This window comes from Phoca vitulina, unplaced genomic scaffold (assembly GCF_004348235.1).
Source record: "Phoca vitulina isolate PV1807 unplaced genomic scaffold, GSC_HSeal_1.0 scaffold24, whole genome shotgun sequence".
NCBI classification, from domain to species: domain Eukaryota; kingdom Metazoa; phylum Chordata; class Mammalia; order Carnivora; family Phocidae; genus Phoca; species Phoca vitulina.
In genome coordinates, this window is record NW_022589727.1 from 10,453,027 (window position 1) to 10,478,340 (window position 25,314).

The window sequence follows — 25,314 nt, forward strand, 5'->3', positions numbered from 1 at the left end:
TATGATCCACCAATTGCACTACTGGGTATTTACCCCAAAGATACAAATGTAGGGATCCGAAGGGGTACGTCCACCCCGATGTTTATAGCAGCAATGTCCACAATAACCAAACTGTGGAAAGAGCCAAGATGTCCATCAACAGATGAATGGATAAAGAAGATGTGGTATATATATACAATGGAATATTATGCAGCCATCAAAAGGAACAAGATCTTGCCATTTGCAACGATGTGGATGGAACTGGAGGGTGTTATGCTGAGCAAAATAAGTCAATCAGAGAAAAACATGTATCATATGACCTCACTGATATGAGGAATTCTTAATCTCAGGAAACAAACTGAGAGTTGTTGGAGTAGGGGTGGGTGGAGGGATGGGGTGGCTGGGAGATAGACACTGGGGAGGGTATGTGCTATGGTGAGCGCTGTGAATTGTGCAAGACTGTTGAATCACAGATCTGTACCTCTGAAACAAATAATGCAATATATGTTAAGAAAAAAAAAGAAGAAGATAGCAGGAGGGGAAGAATGAAGGGGGGGATATTGGAGGGGGAGACGAACCATGAGAGACGATGGACTCTAAAAAACAAACTGAAGGTTCTAGAGGGGAGGGGGGTGGGAGGATGGGTTAGCCTGGTGATGGGTATTAAAGAGGGCATGCTCTGCATGGAGCACTGGGTGTTATGCACAAACGGTGAATCATGGAACACTACATCAAAAACTAATGATGTAATGTATGGGGATTAACATTACAATAAAAAATTTTAAAAAATGAAAAAAAAATGTGACACAGAACATGAAGTGAGCACATGCTGTTGGAAAAATGGCACTGATAGACTTGCTTGTTGCAGCGTTGCCACTAACCTTCAATTTGCAAAAAGACACAATATCTGCAAAGTGCAATAAAGCAAAACGCAATAAAATGAAGCATGCGTGTATTACTTTTATATCTTTCTTAGAAACAAAACAAATTTGCATACCCACATTATATACCCTTTTTTCTGGGGTTCACAAATTGAGAGAATGTTTAGTTAATTAGCATTATGAAAATTTTCTATGCTGTTCATCCCCTCTGGTTAGAAGTTCAGGTTTAAGTTTTAGATGGTTCTTGTTTGCTATACGCTGGCATTTTATAGACACTAGGATAAGCATAAATTGACAGTAGAGCAGTGCTTCCAGAACAAGCACTGTTATTATCTTAAAGTTTAGTGGACTTATGCATTATATACTTATTCCTATCTTCCATCTGTTTTGCAATGTTCACTTCATTTTTGCTGCCCATTACTTCATGCTACTTCTTTGCATCCTGGTCACCTTGTGTGACATGTCAAACTCTTTACTTGGCCTAATTTTGTGATTTGGATTCTTCTCCCTCAGTCTTTTCCAGTCTGAGCTTTATTGTCAAACCATTTCCTCTGAGGAGGCCATCTCTACTAAGATGCTTTTACCTTGCACACTGTGTGAATTCAGTTTAGCTTATTGATATTAATGACTGCTTTCTGACTCAACTATTATCTCTTATTTGATAATGTCTTACCCAAAATTTTGCACTAATTTTTTAAATAAGGCAGTATTAGGAGAGACTCCATGGCGGGGGGGGGGGGGGGTTGTTAATTTAATTAATTAATTAATTAATTTAAATACCTGCCCAGTGGCAAACTGGGTCAGCTGCCTTTCAAAGTCACCAGATTAAGTTTTTTCAAATCTTTCTTTCTTTCAAGTAAATGTATACAGCCATGTTTTGTTTATTCTGCTTGACATTGAGAATAATGTGAAGTCTTTGCTAGTAAAAACACTCTCACACTTTTTTACAAATTGCTTGTGAAAGGCCCTTAGTTATAAAATAATAAACTCTGTAAAATTGAGATTTTCAGCTATAAATATAAAATTCATTTAGCAGAAAGAAAGTCGGAAGAGACCTTAAGATTAAGTTTTGCCTCTTTCTTATACTAGTTGGGGAGCCTTAGGCAGTTGTCCTGCGCAACACTTGCTTCATTTGGCTAACTCCTGTTGAACTTGGTTCTTGTATCACTTCTATCAGGAATCTTCCAGCTTATGCAGGAGTTTTTAGGCATTCCTTCTCTGAGATCCTGTAGTCTACTGTTTCACATTCACCTCCTACTTTTGTCTATTTACATAAAGGATATATTTAGGTCCTATGTGCCTCTGAGCCACATTGAAGATAGGAAACATCTAGCCCACTGGATCCTTGATCCCCTGGATGTAAAGTACAGGCTCTGACACAAAGTTTTTGTTTTTCAATAAAAGTTTGCTTTATGAATGAATAGTAGTAGCTACACTGCCTTATGCCTAAAAATGTTGTGAGTCTAAATGGGAGTGATACAGTATTTCTGTGTTGTAAAGTATTATTAAAAATATAGGACATAATTATCAGTTGAGAACACATATCTGAATGTAAATATATATCTGTGTCTAAATATAGTAGGAACTAATTCACAAAAATAACATTAATTTGAAATTTATAATAAATATAGACTAGAAAGCTATATCTGTACAAACTATGACAAAATGTTGAAGAAAAAAATAAACTATAGAGATACATTAAACTACTTTGTAGAACAAACTATTTTTTAGAGTATAAAGTCTCAGTTGTTTGTACGTATACCTCTTTGCTATTCACTGATTTTCTTACCTCTTCATTATTCAGCATTTGTCAGGGCCTTGATTTAAAAGCAGTGTTCGTAGTCTCTTGAAATTTTGAAGACATTTCATGCCTTCAAAATTTGCACAACCCCAGTCTTCACTAACACATCGTATACCTGCCCGCTGCAAGCCCCACCCCCGTCTCAGCTGGTATATCACAGGGCTCTCTAGATACTTGATAACTACCACTATTTTAAAAAATGTAACATATTTGGTCTTAATTATTTATTAATTTTATCCTTTAAAGCCAAAATGATAACTTTATAATAGTGGTAGGAGTCTGTGTTGAGGAGGAAACAAAGGATCCAATTGAAAAATACTTAAAAGTTAGAATTAATAGAACCTTAACTAGGTTATAATGAGATGTGGGTGAGGGATGTGAACACGGCTCCGAGGTTTTTGGCTTTTATGGCATAGTGGAGGGTAGCATCTCATTCTAAATCACAGGACAATAGGAAATCAGGTAGGATGAGAATGTTCCTGGACCCAATGGTTTCATCTTTGGACTTTGACCTTGAGGTGTCATTGGGTAGGTAAGGGAAAATGTCCAGTAGTTAATGATAAAAATCAGTCAGGCTTAGGGATGTCTGTTTTGCAGATAAAATTTAAGAGACATTATTGTTTGGGCTAGTTTAAATTATGGGAGTGCATGAGTTCACTCAGAGACTATATATGAGAGAATTAGGGGCAGACCTTAGGAAATGATGATGTTTAAGTGGTAGAAAAGGGGCAAATAAGACTGAAAAGAAAGTTTGGAACAATAGAAGCAAACGAAGAATAAAATCAGAGAAGGAAAGATGTCCGAGAAGTAATAAGATATTGATACCAAAGCCAAAGACACCACACACACACACACACACACACACACACACACACTCTCATACATACACACACGCACACAAACTACTACAGGCCAATATTCCTAATGAATTGAGATGCAAAATTCCCCAACAAAATATTAGCAAACCACATTCAACAATACATTAAAAAGATCTTTCACCATGATGAAGTGGTATTTATTCCAGAGATGCAAAAATGTTTCACTATTTGCAAATCAATCAAGGTGACACACCACATCAGCAAAACAAAGAATAAAAATCATATGATGATCTCAGTAGATGCAGAAAAAGCATTTGACAAAATTGAACATCCTTTCATGATAAAAACTCTCAACAAAGTGAATTTAGAGGGAAATTACCTCAACATAATAAAGGCCATGTGAAAAACCCATAGTTAACATCACACCCAATGGGGAAAACTAAGAGCTTTTCCTCTAAGATCAGGAACAAACAAGGATGTCCACTCTTGCCACTTTTATTCAACATACTACTGGAAATCCTACCCACAGCAACCAGATAAGAAAAAGAAATTAAAAATATCCATATTGGTAAGGAAAATGTTAAACTGTCACCATTTGTAGTGGCATGATACCCTATATAGAAAACCCTAAAGATTCCACCAAAAACTATTAGAAGTAAGATGTGGATTCAGTAAAGTTTCAGGACACAAAATTAATACCCAGAATTCAGTAGCATTTCTATATATTAATAACAAAATTGCAGAAGGAATAAATTTACATTTACTCTTGCACCAAAAAGAATAAAATACTTAGGAATAAACTTAACCAAGGAGGTGAAAGACCTGTCCTGTGAAAACTATAAAACAATGATGAAGGAAATTTAAGATGACACAAACAGATGGAAAGATATTCTGTGTTCATTGATTGGAATCATTAATATTGTTAAAATATGGACATATTTTATGTCCAAAAGCAGTCTACAGATTCAATCGATTCACAGAACTAGAACAAATAATACTAAAATTTGTGTGGAACCCCAAAAGACCCCCAATAACAAAAGCAATCTCAAGAAAGAAAAACAAAGCTGAAGATACCACGATTCTAGATTTTAAGATATATTACAGAATTGTAATAACCAAAACAGTATGGTACTGGCATAAAAATAGACACATAGGTCAATGGAACAAGATAGAGAGCCAGAAATAAACCCACACTTGTGTGGTAAGTTAATCTATGACAAAGGAGGTAAGAATATACAATGGAGAAAAGATAATCTCTTCAAAAAATGATGTTGGGAAGCCTGGACAGCTACCTGTGAAAGAATGACACTGTACTATTTTCTAATACCATACACAAAAATAAACTCAAAATGGATTAAAGACATAAATGTGAGACCTGAAATCATAAAAATCCTAGAAGAGAACATAAGCCATAATTTCTTTAACATTCACTGTAGCAATATTTTTCTAGATATGTCTCCCAAGGCAAGGAAAATAAAAGCAAAAAGAAACTATTGGTACTACATAAAAATAAAAAGGTTTTGCACAAGAAAGGAAACCATCAACAAAATGAAAAGGCAGCCTACTGAATGGGAGAAGATATTTGCAAATGATATATCCAATAAAGGTTAATATCCAAAATATATAAAGAACTTGTACAACTCAACACCAAAAAACAATCCAATTAAAAAATGAGACATTTTTTCACAGAAAATGTACAGATGGCCAACAGACACATGAAAAGATACTCAATATTACTAGTCACCAGGGAAGTGCAAATCAAAACTATAATGAGATATCACCTTACACCTGTCAGAATGGCTAAAAACAAAAAGACAAGAAATAAGTGTTGACAAGGATGTGGAGAAAAAGGAACTCTTGTGCACTACTTATTGGTGGGATTGTAAATTGTTACAGCCACTGCAGAAAGAAGTATGGAGGTTCTTCAAAAAATTAAAAATAGAAATGCCATATCATCTAATAATTCCATTACTGAGTAGTTATTGAAAAAAATGAAAACACTAATTAGAGAAGACATATCCATCCCCTATATTTACTGCAGCATTATTTATAATAGCCAAAATATGGAAGCAACCTAACTGTCCATTGATAGATGAATGGATAAAGAAGATATATACACAATGGAGTATTGTGCAGCTGTAAAAAAGGGATGAGATTTTGCCATTTGCAACATGGATAGACCTAAAGTGTATTATGCTAAGTGAAATAAGTCAGTCAGAGAAAAACACAGAGAAATACTATATGATTTCACTTATGTGGAATCTAAAATGCAAAACAAATGAATAAACAAACAAAAAGCAGAATCAGACCTGTAAATACAGAGAACAAACTGATGGTTTGCCAGAAGGAAGGGCTGTAGGGGATGAGCAGAATGGATGAAGGAAACTGGGAGATACCGGCTTCCAGTTTGGAAATGAATAAGTGATGGGAATAAAAGGTACAGCAGAGAGAATTAGGTCAATATTGTAATAGTGTTGCATGGTGACAGATGGTAGCTACACTTGTGGTGAGCACAGCATAACATATAAAGATGGTAAAACACAATGTTGTACACCTGAAACTAATGTAACACTGTGTGTCAACTATACTCAAAAAAAAAAAAAAGGTTTTTGTTAAAGTCGTTAGTTTTAGCCATATCAGATCCTGCAGGTGATCTTTGCTAGAGCCATTTCAGTGAGGTGGTAGGAGAGGTCTGAACAGTGAAGGAGCTGAAGAAATGGAAAGACAAAAGGAGACAAGAGATTTCCAAAATCTTCTGGAGAACCAGAAATGCCAAGTGGCTACATATTTTACTGGCAATCCATTTAGTATTACACTTCTTCCTTCAATGAGTCAATTAAGGTTCAAATGACACTATTACCCAAAGCCACATAGCATGCTAGTACCTACATTTGCTTGTGTTTTCAAATATCCAATGATTCATCCACTACTTATCATTAAAAATTTCCAGAATTTAGCAGAACATTGGTAATTTTCTTACTATGGGTTATTATCGTTCCATTTGTATTAATCATTGTCACCATTCTTTTCAGATCTTTGAGTATCTTGGAATTTATTTCACAGTGTTTGCTGAAAGAATGAGATTAGTAACTGATTCTTAAAAGGCACTCCTTTATTATTATATGTTTTTGATAATATTTGTTGTAACCTATGTTCAATTAGATACTCTTGTTCAAGCCAACAAGTGGATTAGTAAATTTTTGGCATCTATGACAATTTCCACTATTTTGCAGATTTTTTTCTTATTGTTGAAATCCTTCTAGCTCCCAAAATAATACTAGATAAGTAAAAGGAAGCTAAAACAAGAATAAGGTCATAAGACTTTTGCATTTTAGATGTAGTTCATAAAGAAGTTCATACTCACCTGACCCCTGATTTCTTGTAGCTAGAGACTAGTTTCTTTCTGTTCCCAGGCTCTGCCTCATTGCATGATTGTGTTTCATATTTTCTTTACACTTTCAGTTGAATTTTTGCAAGTAGTTTAAAACAAGTAATTTCAGAAACATTTATGTTTACTTGTGTGTAAAAGAAACAAAGATACTGGGGATATTTATAATGGACTTGATGTCTTTAAAGTAGAAAAATACTATATTTATTCCTGCGAATTCTAAATAAACCAGGGAGCTCTATAATAAATCATTTTTGATACAGTGTTTTTATTGTGAATTAGTTTTAAACAAATGTGATTTTTAAAGTATTATTTTAATTCATTTGCATCAGAATGGGTGGGTCTCATAAGATTATAAAGATATATTGTGGATACTCATCAAAGAAAATTATTCAACCACCGCTCGTAAATGAACACCAAAAAAGCCGGCTTACGGCATTCATTTGACCACATTTTAAAATCAAGGGATTTAATTATCTGGGGAAAATGACAGCAGGCAAGGAAGTGGATACCTTAAGAATATGTTCATCTCTAAAGCATAGTGACAGCATAACTTTTGTTTTTAGTCTTTATGTAATTCCATTTGCAACTTTTTTATTTATTTATTTATTTTTTAAAGATTTTTTATTTATTTATTTGAGACAGAGAGAATGAGAGAGAGAGCACATGAGAGGGGGGAGGGTCAGAGGGAGAAGCAGGCTCCCTGCCGAGCAGGGAGCCCGATGCAGGACTCGATCCAGGGACTCCAGGATCATGACCTAAGCCGAAGGCAGTCGCTTAACCAACTGAGCCACCCAGGCGCCCTCCATTTGCAACTTTTTTAAAAGCAACTAATTTTTCATTTTAGCAATGTTAGTTTTTTCTTATGAAAATAATTTCTACTACAGAATTTTAAAAATTGTTTTATTCTTGATTTAACATCTTTTTTTAAACCACAGAAAACAATAATTTTAGAATTAGAATAGTTTTGAGCTCTTCATAGGATTTGTCTGTGAAATTTAGTCATTTGAATAAAAAATTAAATTGTTATCTTTATAATTTTTAAATCAAATATTCAATAGAATACAGTAATTTTATTTCAGAACTGGATATCTGTGAAACTAAGAAGTCTGTGAGTTTTGCACCTTATTACTATTAAATACATAAAAATTAAATTGGATTAGTTATTTTCTGCTATGTCATAGTATGTGTTATAATTATAACATATACAAAGGAAATACATGTCCATATTCATATAAAGGGATAGACGTGATCTTTAACTATTAACTACAAGACTTAGTAGTGTTTGTTATAGTTCAGCTTGCTTTCTTGTGCCATTGGTGTTTTTATATATTAGCAGAGGTCCAAATACAGAATCTTGAAATGTATTATTCTTTATATCATTAGAATAAAAGAGTAGTTCTTTATTAATTGTTAAAGGCCAGCTCTAGTTTTGGGAATGCATGTGAGTCATATTTTATTTTTTTTTAAGTATACCTAAGCAGTTGACAAAGGATGTTTCCAGAAATGAGCTATGTGATCTTTGACACCAATCTGTGGAACAGATTTGATAATAAATATCTCATTACTTTTGAGATTTGTTTATTGTACATGTGTAGCTTGGTAACTGAGTACTATAAAAAGATGAGAATTAACTGGATTTTGTATATCTGTCATTCCTGCCATGCCAAAAATCTGTGGAGTAATTTGTAATTGCCATTGTTTGGGTTATTACGATAAACAGAACTGATAAGGTTTGCCTTGTGAGCTGCGTTCACTTCACATCACTCTGTTGAATTAAAATTGCATGGACATATCTTTCCCTATCAGTTTTATTTATCTGTCAGAAAGAGAGAAAGGAAGTATGCTTCCACTATGTAAAACCTTATAACAAGCAGGTCAGAAATCATAATCATTATTTTAATATTCTAGTGCAAATGAATGACTGTATGTATGTTTCTATTATCTATCTATCATTTGAAATATATTCCTATAGGAAAATACTGTTACTTTTTCCAAGTGCCCTTTATCATATTTTGTCAAAGGTTATCATTTTAATTGGATTACCCAAGGTACAAATGCAAATCTGCAGAATATAGCATGTTTTTTCTCTCCTTTGTCAAATATGTGTAATTTTTCCTTAGAGATGCTTCTACATACAGTTGGACTATTTGCTTGACTGTGTTTTTAGATAGAAAATACAAGTAGATTGTGTGAAATGCTTTAATTTTCTCCCATGGTAAAAGTTCTTCATAATATTTCTATTCTTAGGCAGCAGCCTTCTCACCTATGAAATTCCCAAGCTCACTAGTGGTCACACCAGATGAGCTTTGAAATTTTCAGATACCTGTGGTGAGTTAAATACACAGGTACTCCCTTCACAAATTCTGTAACCTCTGACAATTGTCACACATTGTCATCACCATATACCCACTCCCAATTTCCACCCCAGTGTACTGGGGAGTGATTTGGACCTCAAGAATTTGGAAGGTTCCACATCCTTGATGTTTGTCCTACATGTTACTTTGACTAGAGTTGTTTATTGCTGTGATCCTATGAATTTCCTGTTTGAATGTTATATCCAGTGGATTTTTCATATATGCAGAACAATTCTGTGTACTTTTGAACTGTCATCCAGTTTTTTATAAAGATATTTTTCCTCAAAAAATTATAAATGAAGTATTGTTTTACAATCTGTCTCATACATTCAAATCTTCAGCAGTTGCTTTGGTGTTCCAGTGATGGAAAAATCATTATTCATAGACAAAGAACTTTGAGTGCCGTCCATGAGCTATCAGTCCTCCCAGTATTATCTTTGTGTTTTAAGGGACTTCTGCATTTTCAGTATTGACTGGCCTTTGTTTTCTGACAAAGCAATTTGTAGTTCATTTTCAGATAACTATACATATGGTATTTGTATTTTAATTAAAAAGACTGTTGTTATATCTGATTCTTATAAGCAGAAATTCATTATAAGGACACTTTTCATTTCCTTGAAATGTTCCCTTTCTTTTTTTCCAGGGTTCTTAAATTGCAAAAGCAAGTTAAATTATGTGCTTTGGGGAGTTAATTTTTGGCACCATATGTCTCTAAAAATGATTTAATTTTATCTTTAAAACATGTTTGTAATGACATTTATGTTTTGTAATACACAGAGACAATATAAGGAATTTTTAAAAGAAAAAACAGGCTAGTCTACTATTGTTTCAACATAGTAACATGTGTCTAAGGTTGCAAAAATTCCTGTTTATTTTGATTAATGTATTTTTAATATCTGAGCTCTGTTGTATATCTTACAAAGTGTCTTTACGATATCAACATGACTAATACAAAAATTTTATTGCTATTATTCTTATTAGGGACCTAATCTTATGATTTGAGAATGTTAGAAAAGTTAAACCACAGAAAAGGACTAATTTTAGTCTAAGGATTAATTTAAAGGCTTATAAACAACTTTCTCCAAAGCTCTATTCATCATTTTACATATTTTTATGCTTTTTCAAATGAGTGTACCATCAATCCTCACCTAATTCTATCAAATTCTCGTGTAAGTAGGCTTATATATATCTATCTTCAATTTAGTATGAAATACGTTATAAAGTTGCTATTCAACAAATGCTTTTATTATGTGAGCAGGAGGAGGAGAAATACCAAAAAATTTAGGCAATTTAAGAAGGAAAGAGTAGTAATTAATTTCTTATTGATTTAAACCCCTTTAATATTTTGGATAGCTCTTTTATTATAGGTAGGATCATGCTTAGTGGATACATAACAAAAGTCTTGTACACAAAAGCCTTTTTTATATTTTAGCAGATGGTCAAATATAATAGTATTTTTTAAGCTAGATTATAGTAAATTCTCTAAAAAGAAATAATCCTGAACCACAAAATAAGGAGGATGCTTTGACAAAGTTGGGTTAAGCTTACATGTCTTTACCGACATGTAAGTTGTTTTTTTTTTTAATGAAACAACTAAACTTACAGTAAGTTACAGAGTTATATATAAGGTACATGTAAGTTTTATCATAAATTTCTGTGTACCTTTATCAGCTTTGTAAATATCGATATTTGCATATTTGCTTTGTATGTTTAGACCAGTATGAATACACTCAAAACCCTCTGTCTGCCTATTCCTAATATTATTTCCCTCCTCTTTACTGAGTTAACCACTAGGTATTTATCAATTCTATCCATATTTTATTAATTGTAATTTTATTAATTATTAATTTTATTAATTGTAATTAATTTTAAATGTAAACTATTAGTTTTCATTTTTATGTATAAATGTACTGTATATATCACATGCAATATTAGTGGATTTATTTTAAATTCTAGGCTGTAGGATATGAACGTACTACAATGTATTTTTTATTATTCAAGTGTAAACAATTAGATTGTTTCCACATTTTCACCATTGCAATCAATGCTGTAAATTAACATTATTTTATATGTTTCCTTGGGAACATATTATAACTGTTATTCAAGAGCAGTATCTCTGACTTCAGAATGCATTAGATACCTGGAAGTCTTGTTAAAAAACACCAATTGCTGGGCTCCAGAGTTTCTGATTCAGTAGGTCTGAATAACTATATTTCTGACAAGTTCTGTTGTGATACTGATCCTGCTGATCTTGAGAACCACTGGTCTAGAATATGTAGGTTTAAGTATAATTGCTAGATCAAAGGGGAGCTACATCTCCAAATTTAATACATAATGTCAGATTGTTCTCCAGAGTCTTTGTGTCAAATTAGACACAGATTTGACAATGTATGAACAATGTATGAGAGTTTAGTTTTTTCCACATCTTACCAAGAATTGGTATGGACAGTTTTTTGTAATAATTGCCAATTGGGTGAGTGTAAATCATATTTATTTATGCTCTACTATTGAGATTGAACATGTTTTTCTTTTTTTTAAGTGTTCAACGATTCATTAGTTGTGTTTAACAACCAGTGCTCATCAAAACACGTGCCCTCCTTAATACCCATCACCCGGCTACCCCATTCCCCCACCCCCTCCCTTCTGTAACCCTCAGTTTGTTTCCCAGAGCCCAGAGTCTCTCAAGGTTTGTCTCCCTCTCTGATTTCTTCCCATTCAGTTTTCCCTTCCTTCCCCTATGGTCCTCCGTGCTATTCTTTATGTTCCACATAAGAGTGAAACCATATGATAATTGTCTTCTCTGCTTGACTTATTTCACTTAGCATAATCCCCTCCAGTTGCATCCATGTGGATGCAAATGGTAGGTATTCATCCTTTCTGATGGCTGAGTAATATTCCATTGTATATATGAACCACATCTTTTCAAATGTTTATAGACAAAATAGCTTTCCTTTTCTGTGAATTGCCTATTTGTATTATTTGCCCATTTTTCTGGTATATTGTTTGTATTTTTCCTTATTGATTTATAGGGGCTCTTTCTATGTTAAAGAAATTAATCCTTGCTAGCTGTGTTGTTAATACTTTTTCTAAACCTCTGGTTAATTTTGTTACTCTGCTTAAATTTAAATTTAAAAAAATTCAGCATAATTAAATTTACCAGTTCTTTCCATTAGAATTTATTATTTTAGTATTTTATTTAAAACTGCTTCCCCTTCTAAAGGTCAGTTTTAAATTTATCTTTTCTCAATTTAGTCTACCTAGCTTTTATGTTAGTGTATATTATAAGTTAAGGATCTAGTTTTATTTTAGAGACTTGTATAGAGAAAATCAATTATGCCATCCTTTCTCCACTAATTTAAATGCTGTGTCATATTTCAAACTTATATATTTTATATGAATGTCTTGTTCATCTCTTTTCTGACCTAATGCTTATCCATTCCAATGCTGACATTACTGTTAGTTCCTACATCTTTATATATGTCAAGTTTTTTTTAGCTTGTTCTTCTATTTCACAATTGTCTTAGCTGTTCTCAGTCCTTTATTCTTCCATATAAGTTTTTTTTTTTTTTTTTAAAGATTTATTTATTTCTTTGACAGAGACACAGCGAGAGAGGGAACACAAGCAGGGGGAGTGGGAGAGGGAGAAGCAGGCTTCCCGCTGAGCAGGGAGCCCAATGCGGGGCTCGATCCCAGGACCCTGGGATCATGACCTGAGCCGAAGGCAGACGCTTAACGACTGAGCCACCCAGGCGCCCCTCCATATAAGTTTTAGATCAAGTTCTATGAAACCTGATGAGATTGTAGACCACTTTGCGAAACATTGACATGTCCCCTATGTGGACAGATTATACCTCTTCATTTATTTAGTTATTACTTTATATTTTTTAAAAATGTTTTTTAACTTTCTGTGTATATTTCTCTACATATTTAATAGATTGAAACCTAGACATCTTACATTTTGTATTGTGATTATGAATGGTATTTTAGAATCATGATTCAAAATTGGTTATAACTAATTTTTAATGTTATTTTTTTCAGTGCTGATCTTACAGGCAAAAAAGTTCGTAAACTCTCTAATTACCTCCTATTGTTGATTTGTAGAACCTCTTTAATTTTCTGTGTAGGCATTCTTTCTCATATATCTATTTTTTTCTTTCATTTTCTTATTGCTTTGGCCAGTATCTGCAATAAAATTTTGAAAAGAGGTACTGATTCCTGATAGCCTTTCTGTATTTTTCCTGACATTTATGGGAATGTTTCTAAAGTATCTCTATTTACTAAAATATTTGTTGAAAGTTTTGGGTTTATACCTTTATCAGGTTAAAGAAATTTTCTTCTGTTCCTATTCCTAGTTTGCTAAGATAATTTTTTTCATTGTTGATTGTTTTTGTTTCTGTGTTTATTCATATCGACTTCTCTTGGGGATGATTATTTTTTCTTTGATATATTGATGTATTTCATGAAAATATTTGCTGATAATGAACCATTTTTAAATTTCTGGAACTATTAAATTATAGTTCCTTTACACTGTCTTCAATTAATGAGCTCCTAGATGGTACAAACTACATTCTATCAATCAATAAGTATTTATTAATCACTCTCTTATTACTAATAAATCATTTTCAGCTTCAGTCTTAAACCAAACAGTGAATTAGGAGATCACTTTTGCTTTACATTCAGAAAATATGGATAGTAAATTATTTTCTGGCTAGGCAAAGAGAGAAGAAAGAAAAAGAGTTTAAAATCTATCATTAACTATTGCTGCAACAAATTGTCCCTAAATTTAGCAGCTTAAGCTAATAAACACTTATTTTCTCACAAAGTTTCTGAAAGACAAGAACCAGGAGCTGCATAGATGGGTGATTTTGGCTCATGGTCTCCTATAAGGTTGCAGTCAAGTTGTTGGTCAGGGTGGCAGTCATCTGAAGAGATTGGAGAATCTGCTTTCAAGATCACTCACAGGGGGCTGTTGGCAAAAAGAAGTTTCAATTCCTCACCATGTGGGTCTTTCACAGAGCTGCTTACACAACATGGGAGCTGGCTATTCCTAAATCAAAATATCTGAGAGAATGAGAGAGAGAGAAAACCCACGACAGAAGCCTCAGGGTGTGTGTGTGTGTGTGTGTGTGTGTGTGTGTGTTTGGAAGTGCATACTATCTTCTGCCCTATTCTGTTCTTTACAAGACAGTCACTAAGTCCAGCCTACACTCAAAGGGAGGATTTTCAAATAATTTGAGGTCTACTTTTAAACCCTCCTGCTTCAGGAGGTTTATCAAATAATTTGAGGGTCTATTTTTATTTTTTTATTTATTTTTTTTATTTTTTTATTGTTATGTTAATCCCCATACATTACATCATTAGTTTTAGATGTAGTGTTCCATGATTCATTGTTTGTGCATAACACCCAGTGCTCCATGCAGAACGTGCCCTCCTCAATACCCATCACCAGGCTAACCCATCCTCCCACCCCCCTCCCCTCTAGAACCCTCAGTTTGTTTTTTCAGAGTCCATTGTCTCTCATGGTTCGTCTACCCCTCCGATTTCCCCCCCCTTCATTCTTCCCCTCCTGCTATCTTCTTCTTTTTTTTTTCTTAACATATATTGCATTATTTGTTTCAGAGGTACAGATCTGTGATTCAACAGTCTTGCACAATTCACAGCGCTCACCATAGCACATACCCTCCCCAGTGTCTATCTCCCAGCCACCCCATCCCTCCACCCACCCCTACTCCAACAACTCTCAGTTTGTTTCCTGAGATTAAGAATTCCTCATATCAGTGAGGTCATATGATACATGTTTTTCTCTGATTGACTTATTTTGCTCAGCATAACACCCTCCAGTTCCATCCACATCGTTGCAAATGGCAAGATCTTGTTCCTTTTGATGGCTGCATAATATTCCATTGTATATATATACCACATCTTCTTTATCCATTCATCTGTTGATGGACATCTTGGCTCTTTCCACAGTTTGGTTATTGTGGACATTGCTGCTATAAACATCGGGGTGGACGTACCCCTTCGGATCCCTACATTTGTATCTTTGGGGTAAATACCCAGTAGTGCAATTGGTGGATCATATGGTAGCTCTATTTTCAACTTTCTGAGGAACCTCCATACTGTTTTCCAGAGTGGTTGCACAAGCTTGCATTCCCATCAACAGTGTAGGAGGGAGCCCCTTCCTCTGCATCCCCGCCAACATCTGTCGTGTTAGTTTTAGCCATTCTGACTAGTGTGAGGTGGTATCTCATTGAGGTTTTGATTTGGATTTCCCTGATGCTGAGCGATGTTGAGCACTTTTTCATGTGTCTGTTGGCCATTTGGATGTCTTCCTTGGGAAAATGTCTGTTCATGTCTTCTGCCCATTTCTTGATTGGATTCTTTGTTCTTTTGGTGTTGAGTTTGATAAGTTCTTTATAGATTTTGGATACTAGCCCTTTATCTGATATGTCATTTGCAAATATCTTCTCCCATTCTGTCGGTTGTCTTTTGGTTTTGTTGACTGTTTCCTTTGCTGTGCAAAAGCTTTTTATCTTGATGAAGTCCCAATAGTTCATTTTTGCCCTTGCTTCCCTTGCCTTTGGCGATGTTTCTAGGAAGAAGTTGCTGCGGCTGAGGTCGAAGAGGTTGCTGCCTGTGTTCTCCTTTAGGATTTTGATGGACTCCTGTCTTACATTGAGGTCTTTCAACCATTTGGAGTCTATTTTTGTGTGTGGTGTAAGGAAATGGTCCAGTTTCATTCTTCTGCATGTTGCTGTCCAATTTTCCCAACACCATTTGTTGAAGAGACTGTCTTTTTTCCATTGGACATTCTTTCCTGCTTTGTCAAAGATTAGTTGACTGTAGAGTTGAGGGTCCATTTCTGGGCTCTCTATTCTGTTCCATTGATCTATGTGCCTGTTTTTGTGCCAGTACCATACTGTCTTGATGATGACAGCTTTGTAATAGAGCTGGAAGTCCAGAATTGTGATGCCGCCAGCTTTGCTTTTCTTTTTCAACATTCCTCTGGCTATGCGGGGTCTTTTCTGGTTCCATACAAATTTTAGGATTCTTTGTTCCATTTCTTTGAAAAAAGTGAATGGTATTTTGATGGGGATTGCATTGAATGTGTAGATTGCTCTAGGTAGCACTGACATCTTCACAATATTTGTTCTTCCAATCCATGAGCATGGAACGTTTTTCCATTTCTTTGTGTCTTCGTCAATTTCTTTCATGAGTATTTTATAGTTTTCTGAGTACAGATCCTTTGCCTCTTTGGTTGGATTTATTCCTAGGTATCTTATGGTTTTGGGTGCAATTGTAAATGGGATCGACTCCTTAATTTCTCTTTCTTCTGTCTTGTTGTTGGTGTATAGGAATGCCACTGATTTCTGTGCATTGATTTTATATCCTGCCACTTTACTGAATTTCTGTATGAGTTCTAGCAGTTTTGGGGTGGAGTCTTTGGGGTTTTCCACATAAAGTATCATATCATCTGCAAAGAGTGAGAGCTTGACTTCTTCTTTGCCGATTTGGATGCCTTTTATTTCTTTTTGTTGTCTGATTGCTGTGGCTAGGACTTCTAATACTATGTTGAATAGCAGTGGTGACAGTGGACATCCCTGCCGTGTTCCTGACCTTAGGGGGAAAGCTCTCAGTTTTTCCCCATTGAGAATGATATTTGCTGTAGGTTTTTCATAGATGGCTTTTATGATATTGAGGTATGTACCCTCTATCCCTATACTCTGAAGAGTTTTGATCAAGAAAGGATGCTGTGCTTTGTCAAATGCTTTTTCTGCGTCTATTGAGAGGATCATATGATTCTTGTTCTTTCTTTTGTTAATGTATTGTATCACATTGATTGATTTGTGGATGTTGAACCAACCTTGCAGCCCAGGGATAAATCCCACTTGGTCATGGTGAATAATCCTTTTAATGTACTGTTGGATCCTATTGGCTAGTATTTTGGTGAGAATTTTTGCATCCATGTTCATCAAGGATATTGGTCTGTAATTCTCCTTTTTGATGGGGTTTTTGTCTGGTTTTGGGATCAAGGTAATGCTGGCCTCATAAAATGAGTTTGGAAGTTTTCCTTCTCTTTCTATTTTTTGGAACAGTTTCAGAAGAATAGGTATTAATTCTTCTTGAAATGTTTGGTAGAATTCCCCTGGGAAGCCATCTGGCCCTGGGCTTTTGTTTTTTGGGAGATTTTTGATATCTGCTTCAATTTCCTTAGTGGTTATAGGTCTGTTCAGGTTTTCTATTTCTTCCTGGTTCAGTTTTGGTAGTTGATACATCTCTAGGAATGCATCCATTTCTTCCAGGTTATCTAATTTGCTGGCATAGAGTTGCTCATAATATGTTCTTATAATTGTTTGTATTTCTTTGGTGTTGGTTGTGATCTCTCCTCTTTCATTCATGATTTTGTTGATTTGGGTCATTTCTCTTTTCTTTTTGATAAGTCTGGCCAGGGGTTTATCAATCTTGTTAATTCTTTCAAAGAACCAGCTCCTAGTTTCGTTGATCTGTTCTACTGTTTTTTAGTTTCTATTTCATTGATTTCTGCTCTGGTCTTTATTATTTCTCTTCTCCTGCTGGGTTTAGGCTTTATTTGCTGTTCTTTCTCCATCTCCTTTAGGTGTAGGGTTAGGTTGTGTACTTGAGACCTTTCTTGTTTCTTGAGAAAGGCTTGTATTGCTATATACTTTCCTCTTAGGACTGCCTTTGCTGCATCCCAAAGATTTTGAATAGTTGTGTTTTCATTTTCATTGGTTTCCATGAATTTTTTTAATTCTTCTTTAATTTCCTGGTTGACCTATTCATTCTTCAGTAGGATGCTCTTTAGCCTCCATGTATTTGAGTTCTTTCCGACTTTCTTCTTGTGATTGAGTTCTAGTTTCAAAGCATTGTGGTCTGAAAATAGGCAGGGAATGATCCCAATCTTTTGGTACCGGTTGAGACCTGATTTATGACCTAGGATGTGATCGATTCTGGAGAATGAGGGTCTATTTTTAAAATCACATCTATGAACACTGTTTTTCTCTGACAGTAAATAACAAATATACTTCAACTCTATATCACTCCATTCTTCACAATGTGCCCCAATTGTCTCCTTTGGGCTAGGATAACAAGGCTTTATTTTTATGTCCTCCATAATGCAAACCACACAACTGTATACTCCAAGCTGGCCACAGAAAATACCTGAAAAAGTGATGCTTTGAAAGTTCTACTTTCAATGCTGAGAACATGAGAATGGTGTAAGACAATATTTCAGTGCTAATTTGGTTATGGCTGTGCCTAATGTTTTTGAAACTTGTGATTGGGATATCAAATAGTTTATATTAGTCTTAGCATATTATAATTTTCACATGCATAACAGCAGTAAAATAATATAAATTTAAACCTATTTAATTAGAGGTTTTGTGTGTTGTAATATATACATTATTACATTTAGTGTTAAAGCCAGGTTTATGTGATATATGGGAGTTAGCATGAATTTATATAGGTCATCAAAATAACTTGGATTAAAAACAGAATCCATATAATATACAAAAGTATATTAAAATAGGAGAATGGAGAATCTTTCATTCTTGCAAGTGACAACATTAATTTACTCTGTTTTACTGTCAGAGAATATCAAGCTTTAAAATGTTAATAAATATAATAAAAAGAACCTAATCAAATTTAATCAGAAGGGATTTTTACCAAATGTATATTATATACAAATGGACATTGGATGCAATGCTAACATTGACATCAACTCTCTGTATCTTAAATACCATGTCAAAATAGACATTGATTTTTTTTTCTTTGTGAATAGCTACGTAGTGATCATTATCTCAAAAGAAATAACAACAAATTCTATCTTTGGGCTTCCTTCAGCAAAGAACTCACAAAGCAAGAACTAGAGCCCAACTTACCAAATCTACTACAAATTCAAACTGACCAGAAACCATTGTCAGAAAACTCTACCATTCCTTTTTGCCATTTTAAATGTCTGAGAGTACACACCAGCTGTTTCCTGTTTCAGCGCTCCTGATGCAGTTGAATATCCTCTTTTCTCTTTTGTGTACAAAACCGAGGGCACTGAAGTTGAGGATCTTTTTTCAAAATGACTCTTTTCCTGTGCCAGTATGCTCCTTCCGAGTTTTCTATGAGAATCTTATCCATTCTTTTCCAAAATTCTTGTAATATGTGCTAGAGACTAAGCAGCAGCCTAGTTACTCCATCAGTGGCTCTAAATTCCATTCTTACTTCTAAGTACTTGGCAAGTCCTTACAGTGCCCTTGCTGTAACCCCATCCAGTGTGTTTGTGTCCCTTACTGTTCTTTTTTGTTTCTCTAACACTTCCTCCCTCATCTCACCTTATCTTCCCTAAAATCTGAAGGAGAGGGCAGGAATTAATCATTTCAGGAATAAATGATTACATTTCAAGAATGTAATCATTGAAGAGTTTCATTTCAGAAACACTAGTTTAATTGAAGTTGGAGAGATCAAAAATCATTCCAGTTCCTTTGGCTTTCCAACCTAAATTCTGTGTCTACCTAAAGGACTTTTCCACTCACAACTGAATTCTCTCTCTTTAGTTTTCCCTTTATATATTTTTGTGTCTCTTACATTCACTTGGCTTATCTTTCTCTTCTCTCATTAATTATTAAGTTCTTGAAAGTCTTACTCGCTCCTTTGCTTCACCACTAAAATTTTACCAGTTCACTTTATTGATTTAATTTCAGTATTTATTGAGTGATTACTGTCTACTAACATCTTACAATTGGGCTTTTACCATAACAATTTTCTTAAAATAGTTGTCATCATATTCAAATCAACTGTCATTTCTAACACCTTAAATATTTTTCCATATATATTATTGTTGATCATCTCATTGTCTTTAATGTGGATATGTATGTGTATATATATGACTTTTACTGGATGCTGATTCTAAGAATTCCTTCAGTTTTTTTCTGTCCCCATTCTTTTTTCAGAAGCTTATTAGCTATAAATCTAAAATTTAAAAAAAACACTTTTGAGATATTACTCTTTTTTAGTTGATACATAAGGAACTTCTCTACTTAAGTAGAGAGAAAGATGGGTAGCATTACCATTCAGTTCACTTTGGTTAATGAGCTCCCACTTGTAAAAACCTTTCACATGTTGAGAGCTCCCACTTGTAAAAAAGTTACCTTCAGTTTAAGGAATTCCTCTAAAACTCATATTCCTCTTATTTGCCCTTGTCATATTTGCAGATACCATAATAATGGTGTAATGCTTAGACTAAAGTGTCTTAACATCTTAGTGAGTATTTTAAGATAACAGCATATGCTCCCCCAGTGGCTGTCAGATTTGGCAGAAAAAAAATTTTAATATTATATTAAAACTACTAAATATTACAGAAAACCATTTAATAATGACAGACTTTCCCTTCAAAAAGTGATGTTAATTTTCAACTCAATAGCCTAAAGTATCTAAAATGTCCTTAAATTCCAGGTAATATATTTCAGCATTTAGCAGGCTGAAAATTCTATAGTTTTCAAGGTTATTCTTATTTCACAAGTTAACCAATTAATCAAGAATAGTGGTTTCATTATTCTGTGGACTTACATAAATACCTATGTGTTGCTTATTATGATGCATAATGAAGATAATGATTATAAACAATTCACAATTCACACCAGGTGACTATTTTTAAAATTGTTGTTTTTAAGTAAACTGTTTTATTGAAATACGCTTCCAGAAAAGTTCACAAGTCATCCATGCAGTCTGGTGAAATTTTGCATAGGATCCTTTACATGTGCTCAGATCAATAAATAAGACATAAAATAGCCATACTTTGTGACATGTTTTTATTCTGTTGTGAAGATGTCTGATATGAAATTTTTGGTGTTTATTTTTCATTCTACAAAATATACTAAGAAGTCAACATAAACAACTATCCACATTACCAAAAAAAAAAAAAAAAAAAAAGGTTTCAGTGACAGAATATATTTTAGTACTGTTTTTAAAATTAATTTTTATGAAGTTTATTTCTTCGAAAATAACCTAATTATAAAAATTCTATATGGTGTGGCTGTGTTAACTGTTGAGTGACATATGTTCATTGTTTTGGTAAAACTTCTACCATATTTGTTGTTGTTGTTTGATTTTATACTAAACATCCAAAAAGTATAGAATGCCTCATAGGAGAAGTCTTTTTCTGTGTTGATGCAGTATTGAACGTTTCACCTCTAAACACTGCGTCCACTGTACGTTAGTGCAGTGAGATGTCTCCATGTCACATAGTCAGAGGGAGGTAGATTAATAGAGAGTTCTTGCTGGAAATCTCTTCCCTGTTATTGTTCTCCCTCAGCAGTTGATGGCTAAGTTAATTCTCTTTAGTTTTGTCATGCTCTAAAGCACACATTGCCAAGCAATGGTAAGCTTTATGAGGGAAAAAAAAAAAAGAAGAAGCAATGGTGTCCATCAAAGTCTCCAAGTTGCATTTTTAAACTTTGGCTTAACCTGATGTGCCATTCAAAAAAGCTTCAAAAGATTATTTTTTTTAAAGAAAGGTTCAATATGTCCCGAGGCTATCGGTTTTGAGTTAAACTGGGTGAAGTAGAAATATTTTACTCATCAGCTTTGCAGTCACAGAGTTTGCCTCAGCTAGAACAAAACTGCTGAGGCATTTAGAGAAAATTAACCCCCCATCCTGGCGGCCAGATGTGACTGGTTTCTGATGAATGCACATGAGTGGGCTGGAAAATCAAGAGACTGTGAAATTCCTGTCAGGTCCATACAGTGCAGAATGGGCTATTGACTGCTTTCTATATTTCCCTCCATCATTCTTCTTGAACACTGCCATTAATTTCCTCTCCTACTCTGACTTGTGTTTTTCCCCCCTCCCTCTTCCCTTTAGCTCTGTCAGCTGCAAAGAAGGATACACAAGGTGTGGCAGAAGCACTTCAAACTGGTGGTCCTCTACAGCCAGATGAGGCTGGCCAAGTTCCAGACAGACTCTCAGGAGAGTATTCAGAAAATATTAGCTGTGCAGGTAGGTGATTGCAGGGAAGTAGGAAAGATCATTCTGATCTAGATTGAAAAGCAAATGATGGGTAGTGTGATGAAGCATTAAAACCATATCCCATCAGAGTTTTATAAATTTTTAACCTCTTTAATAAACTGGAATTGCATGAAGGATGAATTCAGTAAGTTAGCATATACACCATGCATACTTTGGGGGAAAAGGGAGAGTGAACTTATTTTTCACAAACCTCAAAACAGATTTTTATAAATACATTTGGTATAAATATATATTTTCAAATCTTCAGGCTTTGCAGATGCCATTCAGCTGTTTAAGAGATATCGTCAACAGTTGCCTTCTGTTGCTTTTGTGTGAAATCTACTTCAGTAAAAATGACACTTATGTTTATCTTATTTACCTGTTTTCTTTCCCCTTCCATTTCAAAAGAGGCTTGTCCTCCTAAGAAGATTTAGAGATAACTTTATTTGAAAAATATGCACTTTGAGATTAGAATATAACTGTGGTTCCAGAAGCATGTGAAATTTTACTCTTTGTCTCTGTAAAAACTTTTAGTGGATCCGTTGTCTTTATTTTAAGACTCTGATCTATTTTAGAAATCCGTATTAACTATGTAAAGACTATTTTGGGAAAATTAAATTTTTTAGATTAATATTTTACTATTTGAAATGTTATAATATGAATAAAATATGACTTCCCAAAGGAAAATAAAACAAACACCACCTTGTTCTATTAAAAAACAAAAAATAGAAGCACCTGTTCTATAATATAAAATGCACATGCTCTTTAAAACCATAATCTTCATTAACTTGCAGCATAAACAATGCATGCTGAACCTAAACAAACCAAATCTTTTTCTAAATATTTTAATTACGTGTGCACTTCATGATGCATAATTTACCATAATCAAAGGATTTTGCAAAACACTTCCAAAGCTATTTCAAATTTCATTTTTACTGGCGGCTATTTTTGCTGTTTTCCTCTGAGGATGTATGTGTGTGTGTGTGTGTGTGTGTGTGTGTATCTATCATATGAAGAACATATATAAGATGTATATGCACTTTATATATGTACATGTACTTTATATAAGGATTCCACTGATAATGGATTATAACAAAAATTTTAAATAATAGAAATTTAAAGTTTTGAAAAGGTAGAACTTAAATGTGTAGGTTTAATAGATATGCATATACAAACTTGAGTATAAACTACAGTTGCAGTGTTTTTGAAGTCAGGATCTTGATTTTTTTTCCCTTAAAAGTCTGTTAACAGATAGTACATTAAAAATTATGGAGTGCCTATAACTTGTGATTCCCTTTTAAATATCCAAAGGTAATTTGCATGTTCTATTTATTGTTTTTAAAAAATCTCATACTTCTGCCTAACTGTAAACATTCTTAAGTGATAAATCCTCATTGTAAATTAGGGTGTATTTTGAAATATTGAAAATGTCAGTAGAAACTTTGAATATCATTAAAGTGAACTCTCTCCCTAACCTACAATAATCCTTATTCTAATTTTTATTAGAAATTCACCAATACATTTTTTTAACAAATTTGATTTTAAATTACTTATGTTGATGGCTGTTATATAACAATGGAAATGAAGAGTTAGAAATGATAGCATAGTATCAGTAGAAAGATTCAACTACTCTGCTTCTAGAGACACAGTAACAAGGCTGGATTGTGTTTGGGGAACTTGAGGAACATAATTTAGTGAATTCTTATCTGATGGAGATGATGTCAACTTAGAATATTTCAACTTTGACTTTTAATAGGAATACTGAAACATAATTTTCAGGATCTTGCCATAAAACTATAGAAACATGGGCAACCCTCTGAAAAACTTAACTCCTAAACCCTCAGCATGGTACACAATGACCGTCATGACCCAGTTCCTGCTAAACTTCCCAGCTTTGTCTCTCTCCAGATTAGTTCCTTGAAGTCTATATCAGCTGCTCCAAAATTCCTCTAGTGTGAAACTTCTTATTTAACTCCTTCTTCCTTTCCTGTGCCTATACTCTTAACCTTTTTCTGTAATACTCTTATTATCTTACCTGTTAAAGAACATCTGACTCAAATCAAACATCTCTACAAAATCCTTCCTGAGCACCTTCCTTTTCTTTACCTCCTACTATACTCTGTACACATCACCAAACCACAGTTGTATTTTCAGCACCTTACTCCTTCTACTTGTTGCTGTGCTTTTCTTCCTAGAAGAGTCTAAGTTCCTTTGGGGCTGTACATCATCAGTGAAATTAGTTCAGTTCTTGCTTAGTTGGTTTTTAGTGTGTAAGGCCATTAAATTTATCTGAAGGTATTCCATGACTAACTTGTTTTCACTTATTATATCAACATTTTCTATTTTTTTATTTTATTTTTTAAGTTTTATTTATTTATTTGAGAGAGTGAGAGCACAAGCAGGGAGAGGGGCAGAGGGAGAAGCAGACTCCCCACAGAGCAGGGAACCTGACACAGGACTCGATCCCAGGACCCTGAGATCATGACCTGAGCTGAAGGCAGACACTTAACCAGCTGAGCCACCCAGGTGTCCCTCAAAATTTTTTAAATGACAACATGATAGAGTGATTCAGTATGTTTGCAGAGTGAGTCTGCAGGTATCAGTCTCTATAATTTGAATCAACATGGCTAAAAATTGCTTAACAGACCAGATGCTATTGCTCTCTATTTTTTTTTAAAGATTTTATTTATTTATTTGATAGAGAGAGAGATAGTGAGAGCAGGAACACAAGCAGGGGGAGTGGGAGAGGGAGAAGCAGGCTTCCTGCCGAACAGGGAGCCCGATGTGGGACTTGATCCCAGGACCCTGGGATCATGACCTGAGCCGAAGGCAGATGCTTAACGACTGAGCCACCCAGGCGCCCTATTGCTCTCTATTTTCATATAATTTAATAGCATGTCAATACTATGGAATCTAATGTTTTATATTTTGAAGGTAATATTAAAATGATGCCATAGGATATTAGCGAATTTTAAAAAAGATATTAGTGAACGATTTGATGAGAAAATCATCTGATGAATCTTTAAAAAGTAAATTGTATATAACTGGTATTGAGCAAAATCAATTCAAAATAAA

General features: G+C 34.2%; 1 protein-coding gene across 1 annotated transcript in view; it reads left to right on the forward strand.

The window, feature by feature from the left end:
* Positions 1 to 25,314, forward strand: part of CCDC178 (coiled-coil domain containing 178) — a 414,615-nt gene that overhangs the window by 351,127 nt on the left and 38,174 nt on the right. Inside the window, exon 19 of the mRNA XM_032421225.1 lies at positions 22,096 to 22,230. Within this exon, the coding sequence (XP_032277116.1) occupies positions 22,096 to 22,230 (135 nt within the window). The remainder of the gene's footprint in view (positions 1 to 22,095; positions 22,231 to 25,314) is intronic.